The sequence below is a fragment of the Podarcis melisellensis genome, assembly GCF_964234715.1.
Source record: "Podarcis melisellensis genome assembly, chromosome: 5".
Lineage (NCBI taxonomy): Eukaryota > Metazoa > Chordata > Lepidosauria > Squamata > Lacertidae > Podarcis > Podarcis melisellensis.
In genome coordinates, this window is record NC_138537.1 from 940,814 (window position 1) to 964,972 (window position 24,159).

Genomic DNA, 24,159 nt, shown 5'->3' on the forward strand with positions numbered 1-24,159 from the left:
TCTTATCCTGGGTCTGAGAGCTTTCCTCCTTGTATCTCTGCTAGGCCAGATTGAAATCCCATGTTCCCAGTTATGAGAAAATCCGAAGAGAGATTTGCCTGCATTCTAAACCGCATTGCTCTTTGCTCCACTTTGTGGCTAATGAATTGGTTTAATCTGTTAACTGCTCTGAATAAATGGGAAGATAGCGAAAAGGCCCTTAATGCCTCCCTCCCCCTCCCTGAATAAGCAGGATGCCTTTCTAAGGGTAACAACCTTTCTAAGAGCGTCTGCCCCCAGCTCTCCATCCTGTCCTCATAAGGCACACCTGAACTACCTGCCACAGAGTCATCCATTTTGTCACTGGACAACATGTCAGATAATATTGCACGGATGGGCGGGAGACTTGGAAAGACCCCAGGCAGGTTCTGGGGCTGGAGATGCAGACATCATGTTGCCCAGCAGGGCCTTCAGATGCTGCCCCCAGAGGGTCTGTGTGGGGCTGCTAAGAGACGACAGACGATAATTGAGGGCAACAGGGAGGCTCTTGCAGGTAGAAATTGAGGGAATGTTCAGGGAGGCAGGAGAGGATATATTGTTGAATAATATCCTTCCTAACTTGCACTAGCAAATTCTACAACTTAGCAGAGTTTTAACATTCCCCTTTTAAATACACAGCGGTTAGCTTGTTGCAAGCTCGTTTAAGCTTCTCAGTACAGTGGTACCTCTAGATGCAAACAGGATCCGTTCCGGAGCCCCGTTCGCATCTAAAAGCAAACGTAATCAGCGACGGCACGTCTGTGCACACACGCGTCACTTTTCGTCATTTTGAGCATCTGCGCATGCGCAAGCAGTGAAACCCGGAAGTAATGTGCTCTGTTACTTCTGGGTTGCCACGGAGCACAACTCAAATGCGCTCATCCCAAAACACATTCAACCCAAGGTATGACTGTATAGGATTCCTGGTAATCCCCTTTAAGGTAAAGGTAAAAGGACCCCTGACCATTAGGTCCAGTTGTAACCGACTCTGGGGTTGCGGCGCTCACCTCGCTTTACTGGCTGAGGAAGCCGGCGTACAGCTTCCAGGTCATGTGGCCAGCAGGACTAAGCCGCTTCTGGCAAACCAGAGCAGCGCACGGAAGATAGATGTGACACAGTCTTCTATAAAAGTATAAAAAGAGTTTACTCACTCACATTCTGTTCACAAATGGACTTAAGTTAGGAAAGTAATATACACCTGGAATCTATCCCATAAGGAGACAGTCCCTTTGTGCATCTTGGGCTGAGCAGATGTTGCTTCTTCGACGAATGTGGTCAGAGAGAGAGAGAGAGATGGCTGACCAGTCCTGCTCTTTTGTTACCTGTGCAGGTGAGGTCACGCCCACCTCTAGTCACATGCAGAGGAAGTTCTGACTGGCTGGTCCAGACATCATCATCATCATCATCACTTTTTATTTGTATGCCACCTTTCCACAGTTAAAAAACCAATGCTCAAGGCGGCTTAGAGCATAACAAGATTTACATAATTACCAAAGTCATAATATATAAACCACATCAAAAAATACACAACCAAATGGGAAACAATTTCCACATAAATCAAAATCTAAAACTAAGAATACAGCATTAATATCACAGTTTAAAATGACACAGGTAAAAAATAATAGCAATTTAAACAAAAAATGAAAACTAAACTAAACGGAGCCCTCTCTGCCCAGCAGCAGCGGCGACAGCAGTCCTTTATAGAGCCTATCAGGCCCCGCCCTGGCCAGGTGGTGAGTGGCAGGACTGGGGCCCTCAGGCGCTGAGCAGCGAGTCCTCCCTGTCCACTCTAGGGATATTGTACTTGACTGCTCTTGTTTCACATCCCATAGTGAGCAGCCCCTTCTCCCTCCTTGCCCTGGCACCCTGCGGCAACCACAGTAGCCAATTGTCTGGGGATTTAATTAAGAACCTAAGGCAGCCTCCTAATGCCTTTCACATGCATGAGATGAGGGAAAGGCTGACCCTACGGAAGGATTTCAGCTTAGTTCCTGCCTTGCCTCTTGGGTCGCCAGATGGGTGGGCCAGAGCATCCCAGGCATGGCATCATTTTGCAAAGGAAAAGAAATGCCCACAATGCATTGCTGTCATCAGCACTTGGACCACATGACTGGTCGTTGTCTGCCTCCCTCAAGCTCCCGAGCCTTGGAAGGGGCAGGCCTCCAGTCTCCTGCCTCATCAGGACCTGGTATTTTTCTTGTTGTTGTTTAGTTGTTTAGCCGTGTCCGCCTCTTCGTGACCCCCTGGACCAGAGCACGCCAGGCACTCCTGTCTTCCACTGCCTCCCGCAGTTTGGTCAAACTCATGCTGGTAGCTCCGAGAACACTGTCCCACAATCTCGTCCTCTGTCGTCCCCTTCTCCTTGTGCCCTCCATCTTTCCCAACATCAGGGTCTTTTCTCTTCTCATGAGGTGGCCAAAGTACTGGAGCCTCAGCTTCAGGATCAGCACTCAGGGCTGATTTCCTTCAGAATGGAGAGGTTGGATCTTCTTGCAGTCCATGGGACTCTCAAGAGTCTCCTCCAGCTCCAGAATTCAAAAGTATCAATTCTTCGGCGATCAGCCTTCTTGATGGTCCAGCTCTCACTTCCATAGATCATTACTGGGAAAACCATAGCTTGAACTATACGGACCTGGTATAGGCATAGGCAAACTTGGCTCTGCAGATGTTTTGGGACTACAACTCCCATCATCCCTAGCTAACAGGACCAGTGGTCAGGGACGATGGGAGTTGTAGTCCCAAAACATTTGCAGGGCTGAGTTTGCCTATGCCTGACCTGGTACCTCCAGGAGTTTCTGCCGCATAGTCTCACTCCCCTCCGCAAGTGCTGTGCCCCCCTCCGGATCTAAATCAGAGGGCTCACAGAGAGAGAGAGAGAGAGAGAGAGAGAGAGAGAGAGAGAGAGAGAGAGAGAGAGAGAGGTGTAGTGGTTAGAGTGCAGGACTAGGAACTGGGAGAGACCTGGGTTCAAATCCCTGTGTGGCCACAAAATTTACTGGGTGAACCTGGTGGCCAGTCACAGTTCTGCAGCCTAACCAGCCTCGTAGGGTTGTTGTGAAGATAAAGTGGGAAGAGAACCACAGATGCCACCTTGAGCTCCTTTAGTAGCTGCAGAAATTGGCCTTTTCCAGAAAGACTATCTGAGCAGCCCAGAACCCCATGCCTTACTCCGGAGAGTGGCGGCTCAGCAAATGAAGCCTTAGAATGGTCTCCACTGCAGGGATTCCGTGGGCACATTGCACAAATATGCATTTTGCTCATTTAATTATTTACTGCATATATATTTCTCCTTTCTGCCAAGGCATCCAAAGGGGTTTGCAATTTAACATACTAAAACAGAAGGATGCTACCAATTATGAAAAGCCGCTCAGGGTGGCTCAGGGTGATGGTGGTTTTATCAGGAGTTTGATAGCATGAGCTCCCTGGCCTGTTCTTTTTTGTGGCCAAGGTCCCAGTTTCATCAATGTCATACAACCTTTTCCATTTTGTCCTCCTTGTGGGGAGAGAAGGAGGAAGAGGAGGATCACTGCAGGAGGCAAACATCCCAAAGAGACAATCTGGGCCCTGGAGACAGATGGACACAACAATGGCTCTTTCTGGGGGTGCCTCACTTTTGCACGCAAACACACTTGACACCTTCTTTTCAGGGACAGCTCTCTTTCTGCTAGGGTCAGATTCAACAGATTTATGGCCCTTTTAAATCCAGGGCTGCCCGCAGCACCTGTACTCTCGGAAAGAAAGGATTTGCAGGCTTCCCGTGCCTCAGTTGGTCTCCTGAAGGTTTATTGGGCTCTTTACAACCCTTCAGAAAGCACCAGCTGAGTTTCCACATCTGGGAGGCTTTCCCCCATGACGCAGTCTGTCTCTGAGCTTCTCAAAGCTACCTGCTTATTCTGCATCCCTTCCTCATTCCAGCTGAGTTTCCACATCTGGGAGGCTTTCCTCCATGACGCAGTCTGTCTTTGGGCTTCTCAAAGCTACCTGCTTATTCTGCATCCCTTCCTCATTCCATTTCTTACACAGAAGTTAAGACAACACCCAGTCTTTATTGAGAATTCCCCTTCACTTTCCTTACAGCAAAAAGTCTGGTTTTCCAAAAAGGGGTGTTTGTTGCACTAGGACAGTGGTTCTCAAACTTTTTTCTCTGGGCCACATGTTCAGAATTGCCGTATTTTTCACTCTATAGGATGCACCGGACCATAGGAGGGGGAGAACAGGGGAAAAAAATTCTCCCCCTCTCTGCTCAGCGCCCCTTCCATTTCTCCTCCCGCTTGGCTGAAGGAGTGCTGCGCAGAGAGGGAAAACTGTGCAGCGCCTCTCCAGCGAAGCGAAGCCTGGAGAGCAAGAGGGATCAGTGTGCACTGACCCCTCTCCCTCTCCAGGCTTCAGGCGGCTATCCGCAAGCCTTCGGAGCGCAGAGGGAACTCCTGCTTGCAGATAGATGTTTGAAGGCCCCGGAGCGCAGCAGGAGTTCCCTGCGCTCTGGGGGCTTCAGGAAGCTTCAGTGAAAGCAATGCGAAGCCTCCGGAGCGTGGGGAGAGCACTCCCCCTGCACTTTGGAGGCTTCGCGTTGCTATCGCTGAAGCCAAGGAGCCTGCATTCGCTCCATAGGACGCACACACATTTCCCCTTCATTTTTGGAGGGGGAAAAGTGCGTCCTATAGAGCGAAAAATATGGTACTTGCACCATACCAATTTTGTTTTATTGATAAGAAATACATTGGGAAACAAAAAGAAGCAACTCACGTGTTGATTTATAGTATGACCCTGGGACACCCAGAAAGTATTAAAAAAATGCAGCTACATAAGGACATGAATCATTCCCAAAATAGAAGGTTAAGAGTCCTTGAATCTCAATGGGACAAAGGCTCAGAGTCCACTTTCTTAGGTGATTATTTCACTTCTTGGAACCCTTGTAGATTTCTTGAGTGTTTCAGGAACTTCTGTCCAGGACATCAGATAAACAGCCTCTTGGTTAGGAAAGTTGGCAGTCACAGGATTGGTTCTCCATGGGCCTTCCTTTCTCATTTTTCAAGTGAGCATCACATGAGATACTCTCTCCCTCTGTTTTTTCTTTTAACTGTGGTGCAGCATTTAAAGAAGGATTCCTGGCAATGCATCCCCTCTGTCCCAGCTGGGGACAGCTGCTGAAACCTTTGCAGCGCCACGTTTGCTGACTTTGCAGTTGCAGAGCCTTTCATCACCTCTTCCCTGTGTGGGGCCTTGATCAATTTTTCATGCGTTCGAGTTCCTTTGTAGCATTTGACCTTTCCCCAAAGGGTGCATTTTCAGGACCACCACTTACAAGAAGAAGAAGAAGAAGAAGAAGAAGAAGAAGAAGAAGAAGAAGAAGAAGAAGAAGAAGAAGAAGAAGAAGAAGATCGAAAACCCAGGAAGGCAGGCCAGTGGTCCTTTTTGCTCGGAATAATGCAAGAGTCTTCTGCTGGATCAGGCCAATGGCCCGTCTAGTCCAGCATCCTCTTCTCAGATGTTGGGGGGGGGGAACCAGCAAGTGGGACATGAGCACAAGAGCGCACTCCCCTCTTGCAACTGGCATTCAGAAGCATTGCAACTGTGGAGGGAGCGCATAGCTATTGTGGTGAGTCTCATCGATAGCCTTATTCTCCCCCATGAATTTGTCCAGTCCTCTTTTAACCATCCAAGTTGGTGGCCATCGCTGACTCCTGTGGCAGGGAGTTCCGTAGATTAACCACGCGCCACAAAACGAAGTACGTCTTCTTATGTGTCCTGACTGCCTGCACTGACTGGAAGCAATGGCTCTCCGGGCTTTCAGATCCCTACCTGCATATGCCATTGGGGATGGAACCTGGGAACTTCTGCATGCAAACCAAATGCTCTACCAATGAGCTACGGCCTGACATCAAACCGCTATTGGATGGAGAGACTGCAGAGTCTATGAAGTCTGGGTAGGGCAGCCCTCAAGGTGATCTTACCATTAAATTGAGAGGGGACATGTTAGCGAAGCAACCAGCTTGGCATTCACAGTCGTAACCAAGAGAGGGCAGCAGTGGGCACCCACGCCAGCCAGGGAAGACTAAAAAATAGGGCTGGCAGACCTGAGGAAGAGACCTGAATCACTTGCAGCAGGTGGAAAGGTCTTGCAGGGAGCCCCATCTTCTCCACATAAATCCTCCATTTTTTGCCTTTGAGTCCAGTGTTAAATCCATCACAGTCTTTTTTAAAATTATAAATATTTTATTAATTTTCTTTTATTATAACAAATTGCAAATAACGATCATCCAAGTTTACATTTTCCAATCCACCCCCCTCCCCGGTGACTTCTCTCATCTTCCCTTCCTGGTTTGTTACACTGATTGTGGTCTTCTGCATATTAATATTCTTTAGATGTTACGACATTGTCTTCCTTCATATCTTACTTGAATAAAGTTGTGAATGTTTATTCAAAACCTGCCAATGAGTCCATTTCCTTTTTGTTGTTTCTTTGGGTAAGTTGTAAAAGGTTCCCATTCTTTTTAAAAGTCTCTGTTGTCCTTTTCATGTAGTTTATCTGTAGAATTCTGCATAATTCACCCGTTTTTCTTGCCATTGTTCTTTTGTTGGTAATTCTTCAGTCTTCCAAACTAGAGTTATGCAACTCTGCTTGTTTGGATGACACGGGTTCTACCCACCTATGTATTCTGACAAATTCTGGCTGCCCCCTTGTCCTTCAAAGGGAGCTCTCCTAAAGGCTGGAATCATATATGCACACTTAGAATTATAGACTTGTAGTGTTGGAAGGGACCCCCAGGACTCATCTAGTCTGACCCCCTGCAATGCAGGAATCATGGCTGAAGAATCTCCAGCCAATGGCCTCCGAGGAAGGGAGTCCATTCCACTGTCAAACAGCTCCCAAAGTTACTGGGAGGAAATCCCACTGAGCCCCATGGGGCTTACTCCTGAGCACAGCAGAGGGGTTATTTTGTACTTATTGGTGCAGCACTTTGGTTTTTTGGATGCTGAGAGGTAGGCCAAGATTTCCACAAGCTTCTGAAAAATATTTAGGATGGTCTGGAGGTCATCCTCTGAGCGTGCTCACACTACGTTGTCATCAGCATACTGAAGCTCTATGGCGGAAGTTATGGTAACCTTACTCTTTGCTTTCAGCCTGCTCAGATTGAAGAGCTTTCCCTCTGTTCGATATATGATGTCTACTCTGGTGGGGAGTTTCCCTTCGACAAAGTGGCAATGAAAATAATGAATAGAGTTGGGGCAATAACAGAACCCTGTTTAACACCTGATCCCACTGTGAATGGTTCCCTTTGAGAGCCATTGTTATCTGCGATTGTTGCTGTCATATGATCATGGAGGGAGCCAAAGGATGTTCACAAATTTATCTGGGCAGCCAATTTTCAGAAGGACAGTCCACAGGGCATTACGATTTAAAGATTGTCTTCCATGAACACGGTGTTAACAATGAGTCCGTAAGTGACTGTGGAGGCCAGTTCTGGATCCACAAGTCTTTCCACAGTGGGGACATTGGTTCCTGGGCAGGAGTTAATCATGGTGTAGATTTGCCAAACATGCCTTCTTCTTAGCGTGTTTCTCCCTTGCGTCCTGAGTTCAAGTGTCTTCAAAGCCCAGGACACCTTTGGTCAAGGCTGTTCTCCAATTGGAGCCCTTGCAGGCCAGTGTTTCCCAATTGTCGGGGTTTATACTACATTTTTAAGATTTGCCTTGAGACAATATTTAAACCTCTTTTGTTGACCACCAGCATTACACTTTCCATTTTTAAGTTCGGAATAGAGTACAGTCATACCTCGGGTTAAATACGCTTTGAGTTGAGCGCGTTCGAGTTAACGGAAGTTACGGAGTGCATTACTTCTGGGTTTCGCCGCTTGGGCATGCGCAGACGCTCAAAATAACGTCACGCGCTTGCGCAGACGTGCCGTCGCTAGTTACGTTTACCTCTAGATGCGAATGGGGCTCTGGAACGGATCCCGTTCTTATCTAGAGGTACCACTGTAGTTGCTTTGGAAGACGAGGAGGGTGTCAGCTTCTGAGCTACACAGAACACTGCCATCCATGCTTGACCAGGCCAAAGAGTTCTGTGTAGCTTTTCAGATTTCTCTACCAATAAAACAAAACATATCAATTAATTTCGTTGACGAAGGAGATGTGTATGGGACTTAATGGGAAAAGATGAGTAAAATCCAGCATCAAAGGAACATTTTTGCAGCGGCCAGTGGCAGACTTGGTTGGCGGCCAAACCTTGCCTTGGAATAAATCATGTTCATTTCAGAGCTACAGGCCAGAGTGTGTCCCGTTGGCCTTAAAGTGCACCCAGCCGCGATGAGAAGCAAAACAAAGTGGGCGCGAACCGAAACAGGCCCATCGGCGTGGCAGCTGCCTCCGGGGTCAACAGAGACCCTGAGCCAGCTGAGCAGAAGCTTCTTCCTTAAGGCAGAGGCGCGCCTGGACTCCCTTGCGCACTTGCCAGAGCCGGCAAGCGCGGGTTTTGCGCCCCCCTCGGGCTGCGCCTTTGGCGGGCTCCAACCTGGCCAGCCCCTCGGTGCGCCCCGGCCTCCAGGCTTCTTGTACGGGGGAACGGATCCTGCGCCGCCCCCAAAGCTCCTGACAACCTCCCTCCCCCCGGCGGCGAGGGGTCCTGCTCCGCGGCGAAGCTTCCCGGGTGCGCTCGGGCGCGCCGCATCGGAGCGCTCTGCGTGGCTCGAAAGCCGGCCGCCTGTGCCCGGGCGCGCGGGGCGGCGCCGGTTGGAGGTGCCGGCGTTGCCGCGCGCGGTGTGGGCGGCGGCGGCGAGGCTGGGCCGGGCCCGGGAGCGCGCAAAGCAGCCTTGGCAGCGCGGCCACTGGGAGCGCCGTTGCTGGGATTCCCGGTCGGGCGTCCCGGCGGCGCGGCAGCCGCGCTCGCTCGCGCGCTCCCGGGCGCCGGGATCCGGGGCGGAGGAGGAGGAGGAGGAGCCGCCGCGGGGCGGGCAGCCGGCGAGCGCCAGGCCCGGCCTGCCTGGCTGCTGCTGCCTGGGCGCTGGCGGCGGCGGCGTCTGCTCGCGGTTGCGCGGCGCCTGGGGTCCGGCTGGCGGTCCGGGCGGCGGGCGCGGCTGCCGGGTGCGCTGCGCCTGCTGCTCCTCCTGGCCGGCGCGAAGATGGCCGCTCCGCCGCTGGCCGCCAAGGCCGGCTCGGGCGCCGCGCCTGGCCCGGGCCGGGCTCCCTCCTCGGCGGCGTCGGGCGGCTCCTCGCTGTCCGCCGCCGCCGCCGCCTTCCCGGAGCTGGACTTCCGCTCGGGCGCCCGCGTCGAGGAGCTCAACCGGCTCATCCAGGAGTTCACGCGCCACGACCAGCGCGAGTACGACGACCAGCGCGCGCTCGAGATCCACACCGCCAAGGACTTCATCTTCTCCATGCTGGGTAAGGGGCAGAAGCAGGAGGCGGCGGCGGACCAGTTGCTGCGCGCCGCTGCCCGGAGGCTCCCGCGGGCGCAGGGGCGGCCAAGCCCCCAGACGGGCGCGGCTCCGGGGCGCCGGGATGCCCTTCTTCGCCTGGGAGAGTCGGGGAGGTGGCGATGGTCCGTTTCGGGTTAATGGAAATAGGGTGGGGGGAGAGGAAAAGGGCAAGGACCCCGACTTGTCGGTGGGGGGGGGAGTTCTGGGCGTGATCCTGCCCCCCCTCCGTATGAGGCTGGGCCCTGGGGCTTGCAGGGAGCCTGGCACCTGTCGCACTGGCGGCTCTTGCCTGCAGCCCTGAATCGGAATTACGCCCCCCCCCCATTTCCAATAGAGCATGCTTCCAGAAGCCAGGATGCCACCCTGCTCCCCAGTCCTCCCCATCCAGCCCAAAGCCGTGGGTAGCTTGGCAGAAATGCCCGGGGGGGGGGACACACCGCTGGGCAAAGCCTCGTGCGCCTCCTGGTCCAGCTGCGGAGGAAAGGCAGCCCTTGAAGGCAGGCCGGGGGACGGAGCCGGTGGTCCCTCTTTGCAACGGGAGAGGAAGCAGGGAAAGCAGCCCCCCCCCCCCGCAGCCCCACTTTGCTGATTATTTCGGAGAACCCGCCCGTTCACCTCGGCAGCGAGGCCACGGCTGTGGCTCCCCCCCCCGCCCCCAGCTCGTCAGCTGAGACAAAGGGCAGAGAGGGAGAGGGGTGGGCGCCTCCCTCCCGCCGGTGCGCAAGAACAGCGCTCCCACCCTGGGCAAACGGGGAGCCTTCAGGCCATGGGTGCTCAGCTGGCGGGATTGTGTGGGGAAGGGGGAGCGCCCCACCTCCTTCGTAATTATGAAGTCTGAGATGTATTGGAATGGACATAAATCACTGCTGGAGCGTGTTGCAGGCCGAGTAGAGAGTCAAGGCGAGTCCCCTGGGATCGCAGCTGCCCTCCTCGCCCTCTTAGCGCTGCGTGAAACTGTAAGATTTAATCCTGGCTGGAGCAAAGGACCACTTCTTTGGTTTTGCTTTTGAAGAGGGCTTTGCAAAGCCAGGTAAGGAAGCCCTTCTCCTCTGGCCTAAGGTGGCTGTTGCATTGCCCAGGCCTCAATGCTGGCTGCCTTTGGTCCCAGCTCTCAGCTGTGGTTCCACGATGAAGCTGCAGGTTCAGCAGGTGCCCCTCTCTCCTCCCTTGGCCTACCTGTGAGGAGGAGGAGGTTGGAAGCTTTCCTTTCCGTCCCTGTTCTTCATTAACTGCCCTCTAGCATTGCGTCCAAACTACACAAACTTCAGGTTATTCAAAGGAACAAAGGTCACACTGAGGCTGACTTCTTCCACGCAAACACCCATTTATCTCTCTGCAAACGTGGAAGGATATATTCAGCAACTTTTGGAAACACGCAAACTTTTTTTTTTTTGAGGGGATGGTCTTACCTTTCAAACAAAATGACCAAGGGTTGGCCAGTCTTTATTTTCAGCCAGTAAATGAGGCTAACCACCCTTTCCCTCCAGAAATGTTCCTGAGAGTGGAGCTGAGCTTCTAGTCACCTTGCGGCTGTGACGGAGGAGTGTTGTGGGTGGGGGTCAGTGGGCACAGGCTAAAATGGACAGGGGGAGAGTCTGAGGCTCAGGCATGTCATGCTGAACCGTAGTTTAGTGTAGCACCTGGACCCAGCCTTTTGAGCCGCAGAGTCCCAGAACAGCCACGAGCTTTGCAGTCCCAGGGAAGCCTAGTGTGATCTGCTATGGGGCCTTTGTGAATACTTGATAGGATTAGTGATCTCTTGGTGATGATCCTGTTGCTAAGGTGCTCACGGGACGCTTGTTTGCTGCTTCCTGTCTTCCTGTCTTTTAAAAATAATAATTTTTATTGAGTTTTCCATATTTAATTACATTTCATTACACAGATCTATAACATAAAGCATTGCTCCAACCAGAGCATTGACTTCCCTCCCTTTCTGACTTCCCAACATCTTTTAACAATGCTTCCTGTCTTTTTGGCCTTGGTAGGCTCTGAGTTCCAGGTGCCAAGCAGTTAGTTCCCTGGACCGTTTCCCTTCTGTCCCTGATCTCGTCCCTGCCCTGGCTTGGCTCCTGCTGCCAGTACTGGGGGAGGAACTGCCCTACGTATAGCACAGGGCCTTTGATCGGGAAGCAGATGCATGTGGCCGCAGAGGGTACTTCCTGCTACCCTCACTCTGACTTGGCACTGGCCAGAGCGTAACACTCCCTGGTGCTCAGCCTGCAAACCAAGCCACATCTCAGCTCCTGACCCCTTTCGTTCCAGCTTGGCTGTAACCGGCTGGCTGGGCAGTGAGCTAGTAGCCTGCCTGCAAGGCTGTGTCAAAGGGTTTCTGTCGCTCTGGGGTGGGAGTGCTTGAATTCCTCCCCAAGCCTTAGAAGCCAATCAAACCTTGGTGATGTTTTTGGAGCCCCGGCCGCCTCCCCCTGGCCCTTAGTAGATTCAGTGAAGGACCAGGCAGCCACACTAAATCCAGTGTTGTGGGGCAGACCCCCAAGTTCTCCTTTTAGCGCTGCTTGATAACATGAGAAGCCCCTGAGCATGCAGGAGTGGCCCACATTTTCATGATTTAATCAGAAACACTTATATACTGCTTGGTATTAAAAAAATGTAATCTCTTAAGTCGTGACTTCTTATAACACTTTGGCCTGTGTCTGGGTGAACTGGGGGCAGTGGGGACCAGTCAGAAATGGCTTCTGTGGGGAAGGTTGCCGTGTTTAACTGTGAATTTCCGTGAGGAGTGACTACCTTAGCAAAGTGCTTCACAGGTGAGGACATTGTCGGGTTCACTAGTACGCTGGTATAACTGGGAGCCCCTCTCCAGGGGTGTCCGTGTGATGTGCTGAGGAGAGACAATCTGGCTCTAAGGTCCACAAGCTTCATTGCTTGTTTGCCAGCATGTGAGAAGCAAGAGGCCTGAGAGCAGTTTAGGGCAGCCTCTCACGCCCCTTCAAGGCGTCTCAGGTTTGGGGGTGCCTCTGGTTATGCTGCTGCTGCCTAGATGCCTAGATGGCTGTGGGGACCTGAGGCTCCTTCTCTCCCTGCAGCAGCTCTCCTGGTGCAGGATCGGCCCTTTGCCACTCATGCAATATCTGCATAACCTGCCTCCTGCAACAGGACTGCCTTTGGAAATGCTTTTGGGACAGGCATCTGGTCCAGAATGCAACCACAAGAGATGTGCTCAGCACGTGAAGCATTACTACTCTGATATCGGATCAACTTGGCTCCAGTTTTGGGACTGGTTCAAAGGGCTGTTACTTAAAGCCCGAAATATCTGAAGGGTGGTAGGAAGCTATGCAAGGCAGGGCCTTCTCAGTAGCGGCACCGAGATGGCGCAGCTTCTTGCCATGGGTGGTCCGTCTGTCTTCCTTGCTGATGGGTTTGAGCCGACAAGTTAAAATGTCTCCATTGGGTCTTTGAGGAGATAGAACAGGACAGATAGAAAGGACTGGAAGCGGTTTTAAGATGCAGCTGTCTCTGCCCAGCTTGGCTAAAGGTCATTTCCTGAGGCAGTTGTAGCAAATGGAACTTCCAACCCTGCTCAGGTGAACTTGCCTGTCATTCAGTAGCTAAGAATGTGCCCTGCAGGTGCACAAATTCTCTAGCAGCAGTAGATGGCTCGATGTTTCTGCCGCACCTTTGCTGTTTGCAAAGGCTGGGCGTGTTCCCCGTAATCTTTACGTGACTCTTCTTGTCCTGGCTAGACTTGCTCCAGGAGGAAAGCGCCAAGGGTTCCTGGAGAAGCCTATGTTAGCAGCTCTCTCGCTCCCACTTGATAGAGAACTTAGCTGGTGAGTGCCCGCAGGATTAGAACCTTATTGGGGTGGCTCGCTCAGAGGAACCCCTAGGATTGCAGCAGTACAAATAGGAACCCCTTCAAAAATAAAACCCTAAGGGAGCAACCCCCTCCCCCAAAGGACCCACCTGAACTGAGCATGCTCAGTGGCTGCAGAACGCTGAGCTTCTGTTTGGGAGGGGAGAGAAGCATGAGGGAAACAGAAGGGAGTAAGAAAACAGCAAATCTTCTGAATGCTGGTTACAGGGGAGAGTGTTGTTGCGCTCAGGTCCTGCTTGCTGGTTTCTGGCTGTAAGACCAGGGGTCCTGGCCTGGGTGGGCCCCTCTGGCCTGATCCTGCAGGCAGACTCTTCTAATGTTCTTAGGATGCCTGGCCGGCCGGCCCCCTGAACAGAAGCTCTCCGTTGGCTGCCTTTCCCACTTGAAATCTAATATTCCCCAAATCATGCCTTTAGAAAAAAGGTCTAGGCATGTGCTTGGCAATGGCACATAATTATATATCTACAAGTGGTAACTAGGATACCGTTCATGGTGGTTCTCCATCTCTCTCTCTCTCTCCTCCCCACCCCCACTCCCACCCCGCCCTACGGAAAAGCCTGACAGGATTCTGCATGAGCTCACACTCGAGAGAAAGAGCCGTTCCGTACAGTAGGCACAGTGTTAATGAACTCGAAGCACTTCCTGTTTGCAATCCAGCTGTGCATCTTTCTCATCATCGGCTTCCTCCTTCTCTCTCTCTAAATGCTGGAGCTCTGAAAAGGCAGGGAAAGTTCCACAAGGAAGGATAAGAGTTATTAGAAGCAGCCTTGTAAGATGAGTAACCGAAGCCGCATCCTGGCCCCTCCGGCTGCCCAAAGGAGAGACTCCCAAGGGATTCCCAGGAGGGTCCCTTATGCCTCCTTTCATCAGCGACCCCAAAGGTGTCTCCCTTTCTGGTTGGTGGTACAGTGGGGTGTGTGCTTTGCGGGCGCTCTTGTCTCTTCGCAAGGGGCTGCAGAGGTGGCGGCGGCTGGATGAGCCTGGAGAAAAGAGCTTATGGAAGTGACCTAGTTATTGTGTTATCTTATCGCAGATAATCTCTCTCTGCCTCCCCCTCCCCCCCCCCGCCATGGCGTCTCTGCTCTGCCTTCGCAATTGGAGGCAGAAGCACTCCCAAGTACCAGTTGCTACAAATCGCAGGAAAGGAGAGTTGCCCTTGTGCTTGAATTCTGCTTGCTTGTTTCCCATCGGGGGCATCTGGGTGGCCCCTGTGAGGCGGGCCGTGGGTCAGATCCAGCAGGCTGTTATTCACGGAATAGAAGGCTGCCAATGGCCTTGGCTCTGCTGGAAACAGCAAGGCTTTCCCTGAGTGCCACTCGCTGGAAGACGCAGGAGGGCAAAGTTTGGGTCCCGCTTGCAGGTTTCCCATAATAAACACCTGTGGGAGCAGGATGCTGGGTTGATGGCCTACTGGCCTGATCCAGCAGCGCTCTTCTGGTTTTCTTAGAGAGCATATGGATTGCCAAAGAGTGGCGACGGGGGAGAAACTATCTGGCTGCTTCCCATATTTCCAAAGTCAGGATTTTCACCCTGTCCTTCCCGCATCAAGTGCTCATCCTTTGTGTCTGATCCAGAGTCCTCTTTAAAAGGAGTAAGTGTCAAGTGGTCCAGTAGCGATATTGTTCTTCGTTCTGTATTGGGGACCAGAAACTCAGCTCCACAGAGGTGCTAGCTAGGGGGTTGCGATGAGCTTTGCGCTGCAACAGTTTTCTGACCTGTGGAACATTTGGCTGCAGATAAGAGTGTTTGTGGTGCTTGTAGTGGGGGGTTATTGGGTTATTGCTCGATAGCTGAGAGTGAGCAAACCATATCAAGGATGCTTCTCCTCTCTCTCTCTCTCTCTCTCTCTCTCTCTCTCTCTCTCCAGTCAAGGAGGGTATAACTTTTATGAAATAATTTTTCACTCTGTAAGACGCACCAGACCACAAGACACACCTAGTTTTTGGAGGAGGAAAACAAGGAAAAAATATTCTGAATCTCAGAAGCCAGAACAGCAAGAGGGATCTCTGCGCAGTGAAAGCAGCAATCCCTCTTGCTGTTCTGGCTTCTGGGATAGCTGCGCAGCCTGCATTCACTCCATAAGACGCACACACATTTCCCCTTACTATTTAGGAGGGAAAAAGTGAGTCTTAGAGAGCAAAAAATACGGTAATTAAAATAAAATCAATGAAGCATTTGTTCTCCCCCATCCCTATTGCTGTCACTTCTGCAGCTGTTTTATTTCTTTAAATGTTTGTAAGCACATAAGAGGAGCCTGCCAGGAGCTCACAGCTCTTTAGATATACCCTGGTCTCTCCCAGGCCCTCATCCCCGATGCCACACTGGTGCACAGGGAGGAAGGGGACAATTGGTGCACAGGGAGGAAGGGGCTCCACCTATGATTTGCGGTGTGCATTTAGCTTACTCTGCAAAATCCGAAAACTTCCCCACGAGCCTGAAATGAGTTGAAAGGGTCTCCAGCGCACAGCAGAGACCCTGGGATTCCGATGTGCATTGCCTCTGAGTTAGGCATTGTGGAAACATGGACGGCAGGTCACTTGCGTGCACGATGGAGTTCCCGCATGCACCATGGTGAGGAAAACACCTTGCCAGCGGCAAGCCAAGCGCTTCTGAATCTCGCCGTGTGTCAACAAGCCTTTGGTTTCGTACCTCAATTGTCACGGCAGACTCTGTCGCTTGTCTGGCCTGTCTGCTGGCTAAGTCGTGATTTTAATCCTTTGCGACGTGTGGCTTCTGGGTGTCACTCTAATCTCCATCTGTGTGACAGGGAACCGAGCCATGGGGGGATGTCCTGGGGGGTTCTGGCACCCGGAGACTGATGGCGTGGTACTTCTTTGGGCAATCGCTGCTGCCCCCTGATGAATGGAGCTGCGCAGCTCGGCTTGGCGCACTGCTGGGTCTTGTGCTCTTCCCAGCAGGCAAAGGTGGCAAGGAGGGAGCTATGTGCCAGCCAGACAATGAACTGAGGTTTTGCTGGGGGGCGGGGCGGCGCCTGTTGCCACAGGTTTGCCTTGCAGCGCTTGAGCAAGTAGACTAGAAACTGCCGCATCTTTCACTGTGATTCCTGCATGGCTGGGGGTTGGGCTGGATGACCCCTGGGGTCCCTTACGATGCTGCAGTGCAGTTCTGTGGATCTACGCCTTGTGCATTGAGTCCCCCCCTCTGTGCTCATCGCATGGCAAGCGGCGCATGTGAGCTCTTGCAGGTAAGATCGCACTTCCGGTGCCTCTCAAAAGGAGGTCTGCATTCCAGCTCTACCTCTCTTTTAAATCAGAACCGGTGAAGGTCCTGTGTGAGTGCCTGGAGGCGGTTGGAAGATGGATGGCAGCAAACAGATTGAGGTTGAATCCTGACAAGACAGAAGTACTGCTTTGGGGGGACAGGGGGTGGGCGTGTGTGGGGGACTCCCTGGTCCTGAATGGGGCAACTGTGCCCCTGAAGGACCAGGCCTGGGAGTCATTTTGGACTCACAGCTGTCCATGGAAGCGCAGGTTAATTCTGTGTCCAGGGCAGCTGTCTCCCAGCTCCATCTGGTACACAGGATGAGACCCTACCTGCCCGCAGACTGTCTCACTAGAGTGGCGCATGCTCTGGTTATCTCCCATTTGGACTACTGCAACGCGCTCTACGTGGGGCTACCTTTGAAGGTGACCCAGAAACTACAATTAATCCAGAACGCGGCAGCTAGACTGGTGACTGGGAGCGGCCGCCGGGACCACATAACACCGGTTCTGAGAGATCTGCATTGGCTCCCAGGACGTTTCCGAGCACAATTCAAAGTGTTGGTGCTGACCTTGAAAGCCCTACCCGGCTTTGGTCCAGTATACCTGAAGGAGCATCTCCACCCCCATCGTTCAGCCCGGACACTGAGATCCAGCTCCGAGGGCCTTCTGGCCGTTCCCTCATTGCGAGAAGTGAGGTTACAGGGAACCAGACAGAGGGCCTTCTCGGTGGTGGCGCCTACCCTATGGAACACCCTCTTGTCAGATGTCAAGGAAATAAGCATCTATCCTATTTTTAAAACAGATAGGTAGCCGTGTTGGTCTGCCATAGTCAAAACAAAACAAAAATTCCTTCCAGTAGCACCTTAAAGACCAACTAAGTTAGTTCTTGGTATGAGCTTTCGTGTGCATGCATACCAAGAACTAACTTAGTTGGTCTTTAAGGTGCTACTGGAAGGAATTTTTTTTTTGTTTTGACTATTTTTAAAAGACATCTGAAGGCAGCCCTGTTTAGTGAAGTTTTTAATATTTAATGCTGCATTGTTTTTAGCACTCGATTGGGAGCCGCCCAGAGTGGCTGGGGAAACTCAGCCAGATGGGCAGGGTATAAATAATAAATGATTAATAATAATAATAATAATAATAATAATAATAATAATAATAATTGTGTGGTGTTGCAATGCGCTTGAAGTGGCCCTCTGAGAAAATAAGAGAGTCGCAGAGTTGGGAGGGACCTCTGAGGGACATCTAGCTCAGCCCCCTGCAAGGCAGGAGTCACAGCGAAAGAATCCCTGACAGGTGGCCTCTGCTTTGAAGCCTCCAATGCAGGAGAGAGTCCACCGCCTTCCGAGGGCATCTAAGAGAGACCAGAGGTGGTTTATGGGACCCTTGCATGGATTCACTCTATGCCTGCCCCAGAATTCTCTCCCTCGCTATTTTTTTTTTTTTTAAATAATTTTTATTCATTTTCAAACACACAATAAAAAACAAACAAAACACAAAACAAAAACATACAAAACATTTAAACACGTATAATTTCATAATCTTACTTTCATGCACCTTCTTTCCTCAGACTTCCCCATACCTCCCTTTCGCTGCATCCTTATTTTACAATTCTTTAGCAACCCTTTAGTCAATTTGTCTATTAGTTCCCTTTCATTAAATTTCCTTAAATTTATTAGTTACAGCTGTAATTCTCTACTTCTTACCCCTTGACATCTTAACACTCCTCAATTTTACAACAATTTTTCAGATACGGTAATCCTGGCTTTTTAAAGTGGTTTTAAACATGGATTGGGAGGGGAAGTGCTGTGAATTTTCTCTTCTCCAAAGGAGCCTGGGGTACAGTCCCTGTTTGTTTCCCCAGGGCTTTTGTTGGGAGTGTGCTGAGACAGTACAAGGCTGTCCTTGGCAGTTAGCAAACGTTCTTTGCTCGCTGGCCTTGTCTATCCACGTGGCAGCATCTGGCTGACTGACGGGGATTTATCCCCCCCCCCCCGACTGGAGGCCAAGAATCTCTTGCACAGAGCTGACTGTTTCTAAAACTTGGGCCTGAAGGTGCTGCACATGAATAGCTCTTGGGTCTTTGGTTAAAGCCCCATTTCTTCCCGTTCTATGGATGGGTAAGTTGAGGCACAAACTCTTCTTCCCATAAAACCCCCTTCTGCATCTTATGGTGACCACCTAACTGGGAACTAAGGTTGGAATTCGCAGCGCTGGGTTCAGTGTTAGGTGTTTCTTATTTGGGTAGGGCGGCAGTTTTGGTGTACTTTGGTCGGTAGAAGCTTAGTAACCAGTTCAGCCGTGGCGCATCTGGAAACACGTAAATGATTATTCAAAGTGCAATGCTAGTTTGCGTATGCCGTGACACAATGTCAAGGTTCAGCGATGCCTTGGTGCAAGGTGACAAAATGTTCTAGTCAGATAAGGTTACCGCACATGCAGGAGAATTGAGCATAGGCCAGTGGTGTGGACTGGGGTGGGTGGAGAGGAATTCAAGGAAACCATGGTAGATTATTATTTTCTAATATGATTCAGAACCTTATAAGCTCCAGATTAAGAACCCCTGCATGATCTGACATGCCAGAATCCCGCCTTTAAGCTGTGATACAGAGGTTTTGCAGCTCTCTGTGTTGTCTGAAACTCTGCAAACTGCTGAAGAACCCCTTACAGAAGTGTCTTTCTCCATAGTGAACGCTCTTCAGTCTCAGGGTGAGCAAGGCGTGTACTGGCCATTTCAGAGACTGGAGTTCCTTTGCCACTTTGACGTTAACATTCGTGGAAGAGGGCCTACAGAGGACTACTAGACACAATGACTGCGCTCGGCCTCCAGTCGGAGGCAGCAGTCCTTCATTAATTTATAGAGCTGCGCAATTGGAAGGGACCCTGAGGATCATCTAGTCCACCCCCTGCAATGCAGGACTCTCAGCGGAAGCATCCAAGACAGATGGCCAACTAACCTCTTCTTAAAAGTCTTCAAGGAAGGAAAGTCTGCCACCTTCTAAGGAAGTCCACTCCCCTGTTGAACTGCTCTTGCTGTCAGAAAGTTCTTCCTGATGTTGAGTCAGAATCTCCTTTTTTGTAAGTTGAAGCCATGAGTTTGAGTCCTACCTTCCAGAGCAGGAGAAAACAAGCTTGCTCCATCTTCCATGTGACAGCTCTTGAGATATTTGATGATGGCTCTCATTGTTGTTGTTGTTTAGTTGTTTAGTCATGTCCGCCTCTTTGTGCCCCCCTGGACCAGAGCACGCCAGGCACTCCTGTCTTCCACTGCCTCCCGCAGTTTGGTCAGACTCATGTTTGTGGCTTCAAGAACACTGTCCCACCATCTCGTCCTCTGTCGTCCCCTTCTCCTTATGCCCTCCATCTTTCCCAGCATCAGGGTCTTTTCCAGGGAGTCTTCTCTTCTCCTGAGGTGGCCAAAGTACTGGAGCCTCAGCTTCACGATCTGTCCTTCCAGGGAGCACTCAGGGCTGATTTCCTTCAGAATGCATCAGTTTGATCTTCTTGCAGTCCATGGGACTCTCCAGAGTCTCCTCCAGCACCAGAACTCAAAAGCATCCATTCTTCGGTGATCAGCCTTCTTGATGGTCCAGCTCTCACTTCCATACATCACTACTGGGAAAACCAGAGCTTGAACTATACGGACCTTTGTTGGCAAGGTGATGTCTCTGCTTTTTAAGATGCCGTCTAGGTTTGCCATCACCTTTCTCCCAGATGGCCCTCATATCTCCTCTCAATTGTGTCTTCTCCAGGCTAAACATACCTTGATCATCTTGGCTTGCCCTCCTCTGCACATCTTCCAGCTTGTAAACATCCTTCTTAAATTGTGGTGCCCAGAACTGGCAGAATAGTGCTTCAGAGTACGAGTTGCTGGAAGCCACAGGAGGGGAGAGGGCTCTTGGGCTCGAATCCTGCACGATGGTTTCCCATTGAGGCATCTGCTTGGCCATTGTGAGACCAGGATACTGGACTAGCAGGCTCTCCTGATGGTTTTACGTTCTCTGTCTGGCACACGAATGTTGCTAATCTAATCTCTCCTCCACCCAGACCTTCATAGTTCCTGAAGAGTCTGGAATTTGCAGATGTGGCATGATGCATTTGGGGTGTGGCCAGCGAGTACACCCCAATATCAGGGTTTGGGGAGCTTCTCTTGTTTTTAGGAGGTTTTGTTTTAGTCCAGGGGGGCAGGCAGACCCCCTTGGTGTGTGGTTCTGTCTGGTCTGCCAGGCTGGGTCTTCCAGCTGTGTCCTGTTCCGTCCTTCCCAACAGCACTCTAATCTCTGACAAAGTGGCGAACAGATTAAGCCCTGGAGACACTTGACTTCAAGGGCCTCTGGATTGGCAGTTCGGTGGTGGCTGGAGCAGGCGGGGAGGAGGGGGCTGGAGTGGAGCAGGCCCCTGCCTTTTCTGTAACTGAGCTGCAGTCGCAGAGTAAACACGACCTGCATTTCCATTCAGGATTTTGTTCTCTCTCGCATATGGAAGGAAAGGCGGCCAGCTCAGCTCAGCGACTCTTTCTCGGTTTGGCAGGGGGAAAGGCCAGGCGTGCCAGGCTGAGAGGGGAGCAGGCGCCGCTGAGTCGCAAGGGGAGCGATGACAGCTCCCTAGGAGGGCCTGGGCTCTGCGGGTTGACTGTCTGGCTCCTGTCTCTGCTCCAGAGATGATGGAGAAGCATCCCTAGGAAGGAGCAGGGCTGGACATCCAGGAGGGCCGTGGCTCAGAAGTGGAAGTTGTGCCGGGTCAATCGCTGCTCTGATTTTGCGAGCGTACAGGGCGGAAAGTTCCCTTCCACCCTGGCTTTAAGAACAAAAGGACTGCGGTTTGCGAAGGGGGCTGAGAATTGCAGCTCTGTGAGTGGTGAACTGCTCCTCACAGGATTTCTTGTGGGGATCCGTGACTAGATGAGCCTTGAGGTCCCTTCCAATTCTTCCAGGGACTCTTGTCTCATGTCCTCATGTCTATCAGGCTTGATTTCTCTGCTCCACTGATAATAATAATTTCTTATTTATAACCCGCCCTTCCTGGTTCAAAAAACCAGGCTCAGGGCGGCTAACAACAGATTTAAAACACGTAATTGATGCAACAAAAAACCAGCATAAAATACAGTATAAAACGTGAATAAAAAATTCAGAATTCAAAAATCAATTCAGGGGGGAAATACATCCAATAAACACCAGATGATCACCAGGGCTAACTAGCTAAATTAGTCCTATTTGGGCCAGCAAGGAGACCAGGGGAGAATTAGCTGTGGGATCCCAGAGTGGGTTATCTTCATAAAAAGGAGAGGGGGAAGGAAGGAAGGGGAATAAAAGATCAGGCTAAATTCAAATTAAAGGCCAGGCGGAATAGCTCTGTCTTACAGGCCTTGCAGAAGGAAGTTCAATCCTGCAGGGCCCTGGTCTCCTGGGACTGAGTATTCCACCAGGTCGGAGCCACCACTGAGAAGGCCCTGGCCCTGGTGGAGGATAATCTGACTTCCTTAGGGCCTGGGACCTCTAAACTATGGTTATTCATGGACCTTAAGGTCCTCCGCAGGGCAGACCAGGAGAGGCTGTCCCGTAGATTCGAGGGCCCTAAGCCACAAAGGGCTTTAAAGGTCAAGAAAGACCTGCACCTTAAACCTGACCCAATACTCCACTGGGAGCCAGTGCAACTGGTAAAGCACTGGGTGAATATGCTCCCATGGCAGGGACCCCGTGAGGAGCCTCGATGCAGCATTCTGCACCCGCTGGAGTTTCTGGGTCAGCTTCAAGGGCATCCCCACGTAGAGCGAATTACAGTAGTCAAGCCTGGAGGTGACCGTTGCTTGAACCTTTCTAAAGCTTCTGGCTTGAGGTACTTCATTCTTGAATCCACAGCAAAAGGTGACCGAGCCAAAAGAATGACGACATTATGTAATGTTGTTCCTCCTCACTCTTGAGGTTCTGAAAAAACAGATGGGCTGAGGCCAAGTTCTGGTCTTGGAATGCTTGACCTCTTCTCTCTCCTGGGGAGACTTGGGCCATCTGGGTCTGGCCATGGAGGCTGAGCGTAGCCGTCCTGGTCAGCAGCCTACAAGAGCCTCCTCCTCCTCCACAATTTTGTCTCGTTGCCTTTCTAAGTCCCCTGCCTCCAGTGGGAGTGAGTTCCATAGTTTTTACTCACCAATTCCACTGAGATTTAGGCAGTTCCAGATGGAAATGCCCAAAGAGAAGGGCGTCTGTGATGGATGGGAGTGTCTTTAAAATGAGATCTTGGAGGCACAACCTCAAACAGTAGGAGGCTCTGAAGAAGCCAACAATTGTTACTCAGCCATGCTTGCAGCTGCTGCCTGCTCCCTCGGGGCCTCATCCAGCCCTCCATTTCTATGACTTTTCCCCACAACCAGGCACCTATAACCGGGAGCGAGGCTGCCTGGACAGAGAAGCATATGAGGGTGAGGATAATGTGTGCATGGAGGGTTTCGTCCCTTACATCTATGTCCCTTCCCTCTCCTTTTTGTGTGTCTGAGGCAGATCTGGGCTGATGCAGACCCACACATCTGCTGTCCCCACTGTGGCTGTAGATTGAGTCTGTGAAATTGTCTACCCCTTCCTCTCATTTTCACCCACTGGAACACTGTGATTCAAACCGCAGCTCTCCTTGGCATCAAGGGTCCAGCTTGAGCTGGCGAAGCTGAAGCCTTGCTCTTTGGCTTCTGTAAAGGTAAAGGGACCCCTGACCATTAGGTCCAGTCGTGCCCGACTCTGGGGTTGCGGCACTCATCTCGCTTTACTGGCCGAGGGAGCCGGAGTACAGTTTCCGGGTCATGTGGCCAGCATGACTAAGCCGCTTCTGGCGAACCAGAGCAGCGCACAGAAACGCCGTTTACCTTCCCGCCGGCGCGGTACCTATTTATCTGCTTGCACTTTGATGTGCCTTTGAACTGCTAGGTTGGCAGGAGCAGGGACCGAGCAACGGGAGCTCATTCCATCTCCGGGATTTGAACCACCGACCTTCTGATCAGCAAACCCTAGGCTCTGTGGTTTAACCCACAGCGCCACTTGGGATCAAAGTCTCTTTCTGGGCAAGGGGGCCGGGAAACCACTTTTCCTAAGAGGTTTGCTGCTTGGGGGGAGATCTCCTCCTTTCTCCCTGGCTCAGGTGGTTTGGTGCTTTGGAGATCCCCTTTGTGATACCCTCACAAGTGAATTTTCGTAAGGGTGGGGGTTGCGTTCTTCCTCCTCTGTCATCTGCCCCTATGATGAAATGGCTCTTCTTAGGAAACAGCCTCTGGGAAGGATAACCTCGGAGGGGGAGTCCCTGTGGCTGCTTCTTCCTCTTAACTTGAGACCTCGGGCAGCCGCACTGGCTTCCCTTTTCTCTCTGCAAATCTCCTTCCTGGCTCCCCCCTCCCTCTGCTGCCCTGCTGTGGTATTTGGGGAATGTGACCTCCGCCAAGTCACAGCTGCCCTTTTCTTTTCCCAGAGAAAGAGGCGGGGGGGGGGGCACATTAGGGCTTCTGTGGGCCAGTTCCTTCGCCCACCGCAGAGAAGAGCCATTGTGCCCTCTTTGCGGTGTTATTTAATTACAGATTTATTTGCCTGGTGAAAGCCCCATTAGAGCAGCGGGAGGTGGCAGCATCAGAGCATCACTTCAGGGGCCGAGTCCTGTCAGCTCCTCCCCCTCCACCTCTTGCCTCAACCAT

The 24,159-nt window shown here is 51.6% G+C and overlaps 1 protein-coding gene across 1 annotated transcript in view; it reads left to right on the plus strand.

Annotated features, from left to right (window-relative positions):
* The first annotated feature begins 9,125 nt into the window (after positions 1-9,125).
* Positions 9,126-24,159, plus strand: part of MB21D2 (Mab-21 domain containing 2) — a 62,408-nt gene continuing 47,374 nt past the window's right edge. The window contains exon 1 of the mRNA XM_081911133.1: positions 9,126-9,402. Within this exon, the coding sequence (XP_081767259.1) occupies positions 9,141-9,402 (262 nt within the window). The 5' untranslated portion in view covers positions 9,126-9,140. The remainder of the gene's footprint in view (positions 9,403-24,159) is intronic.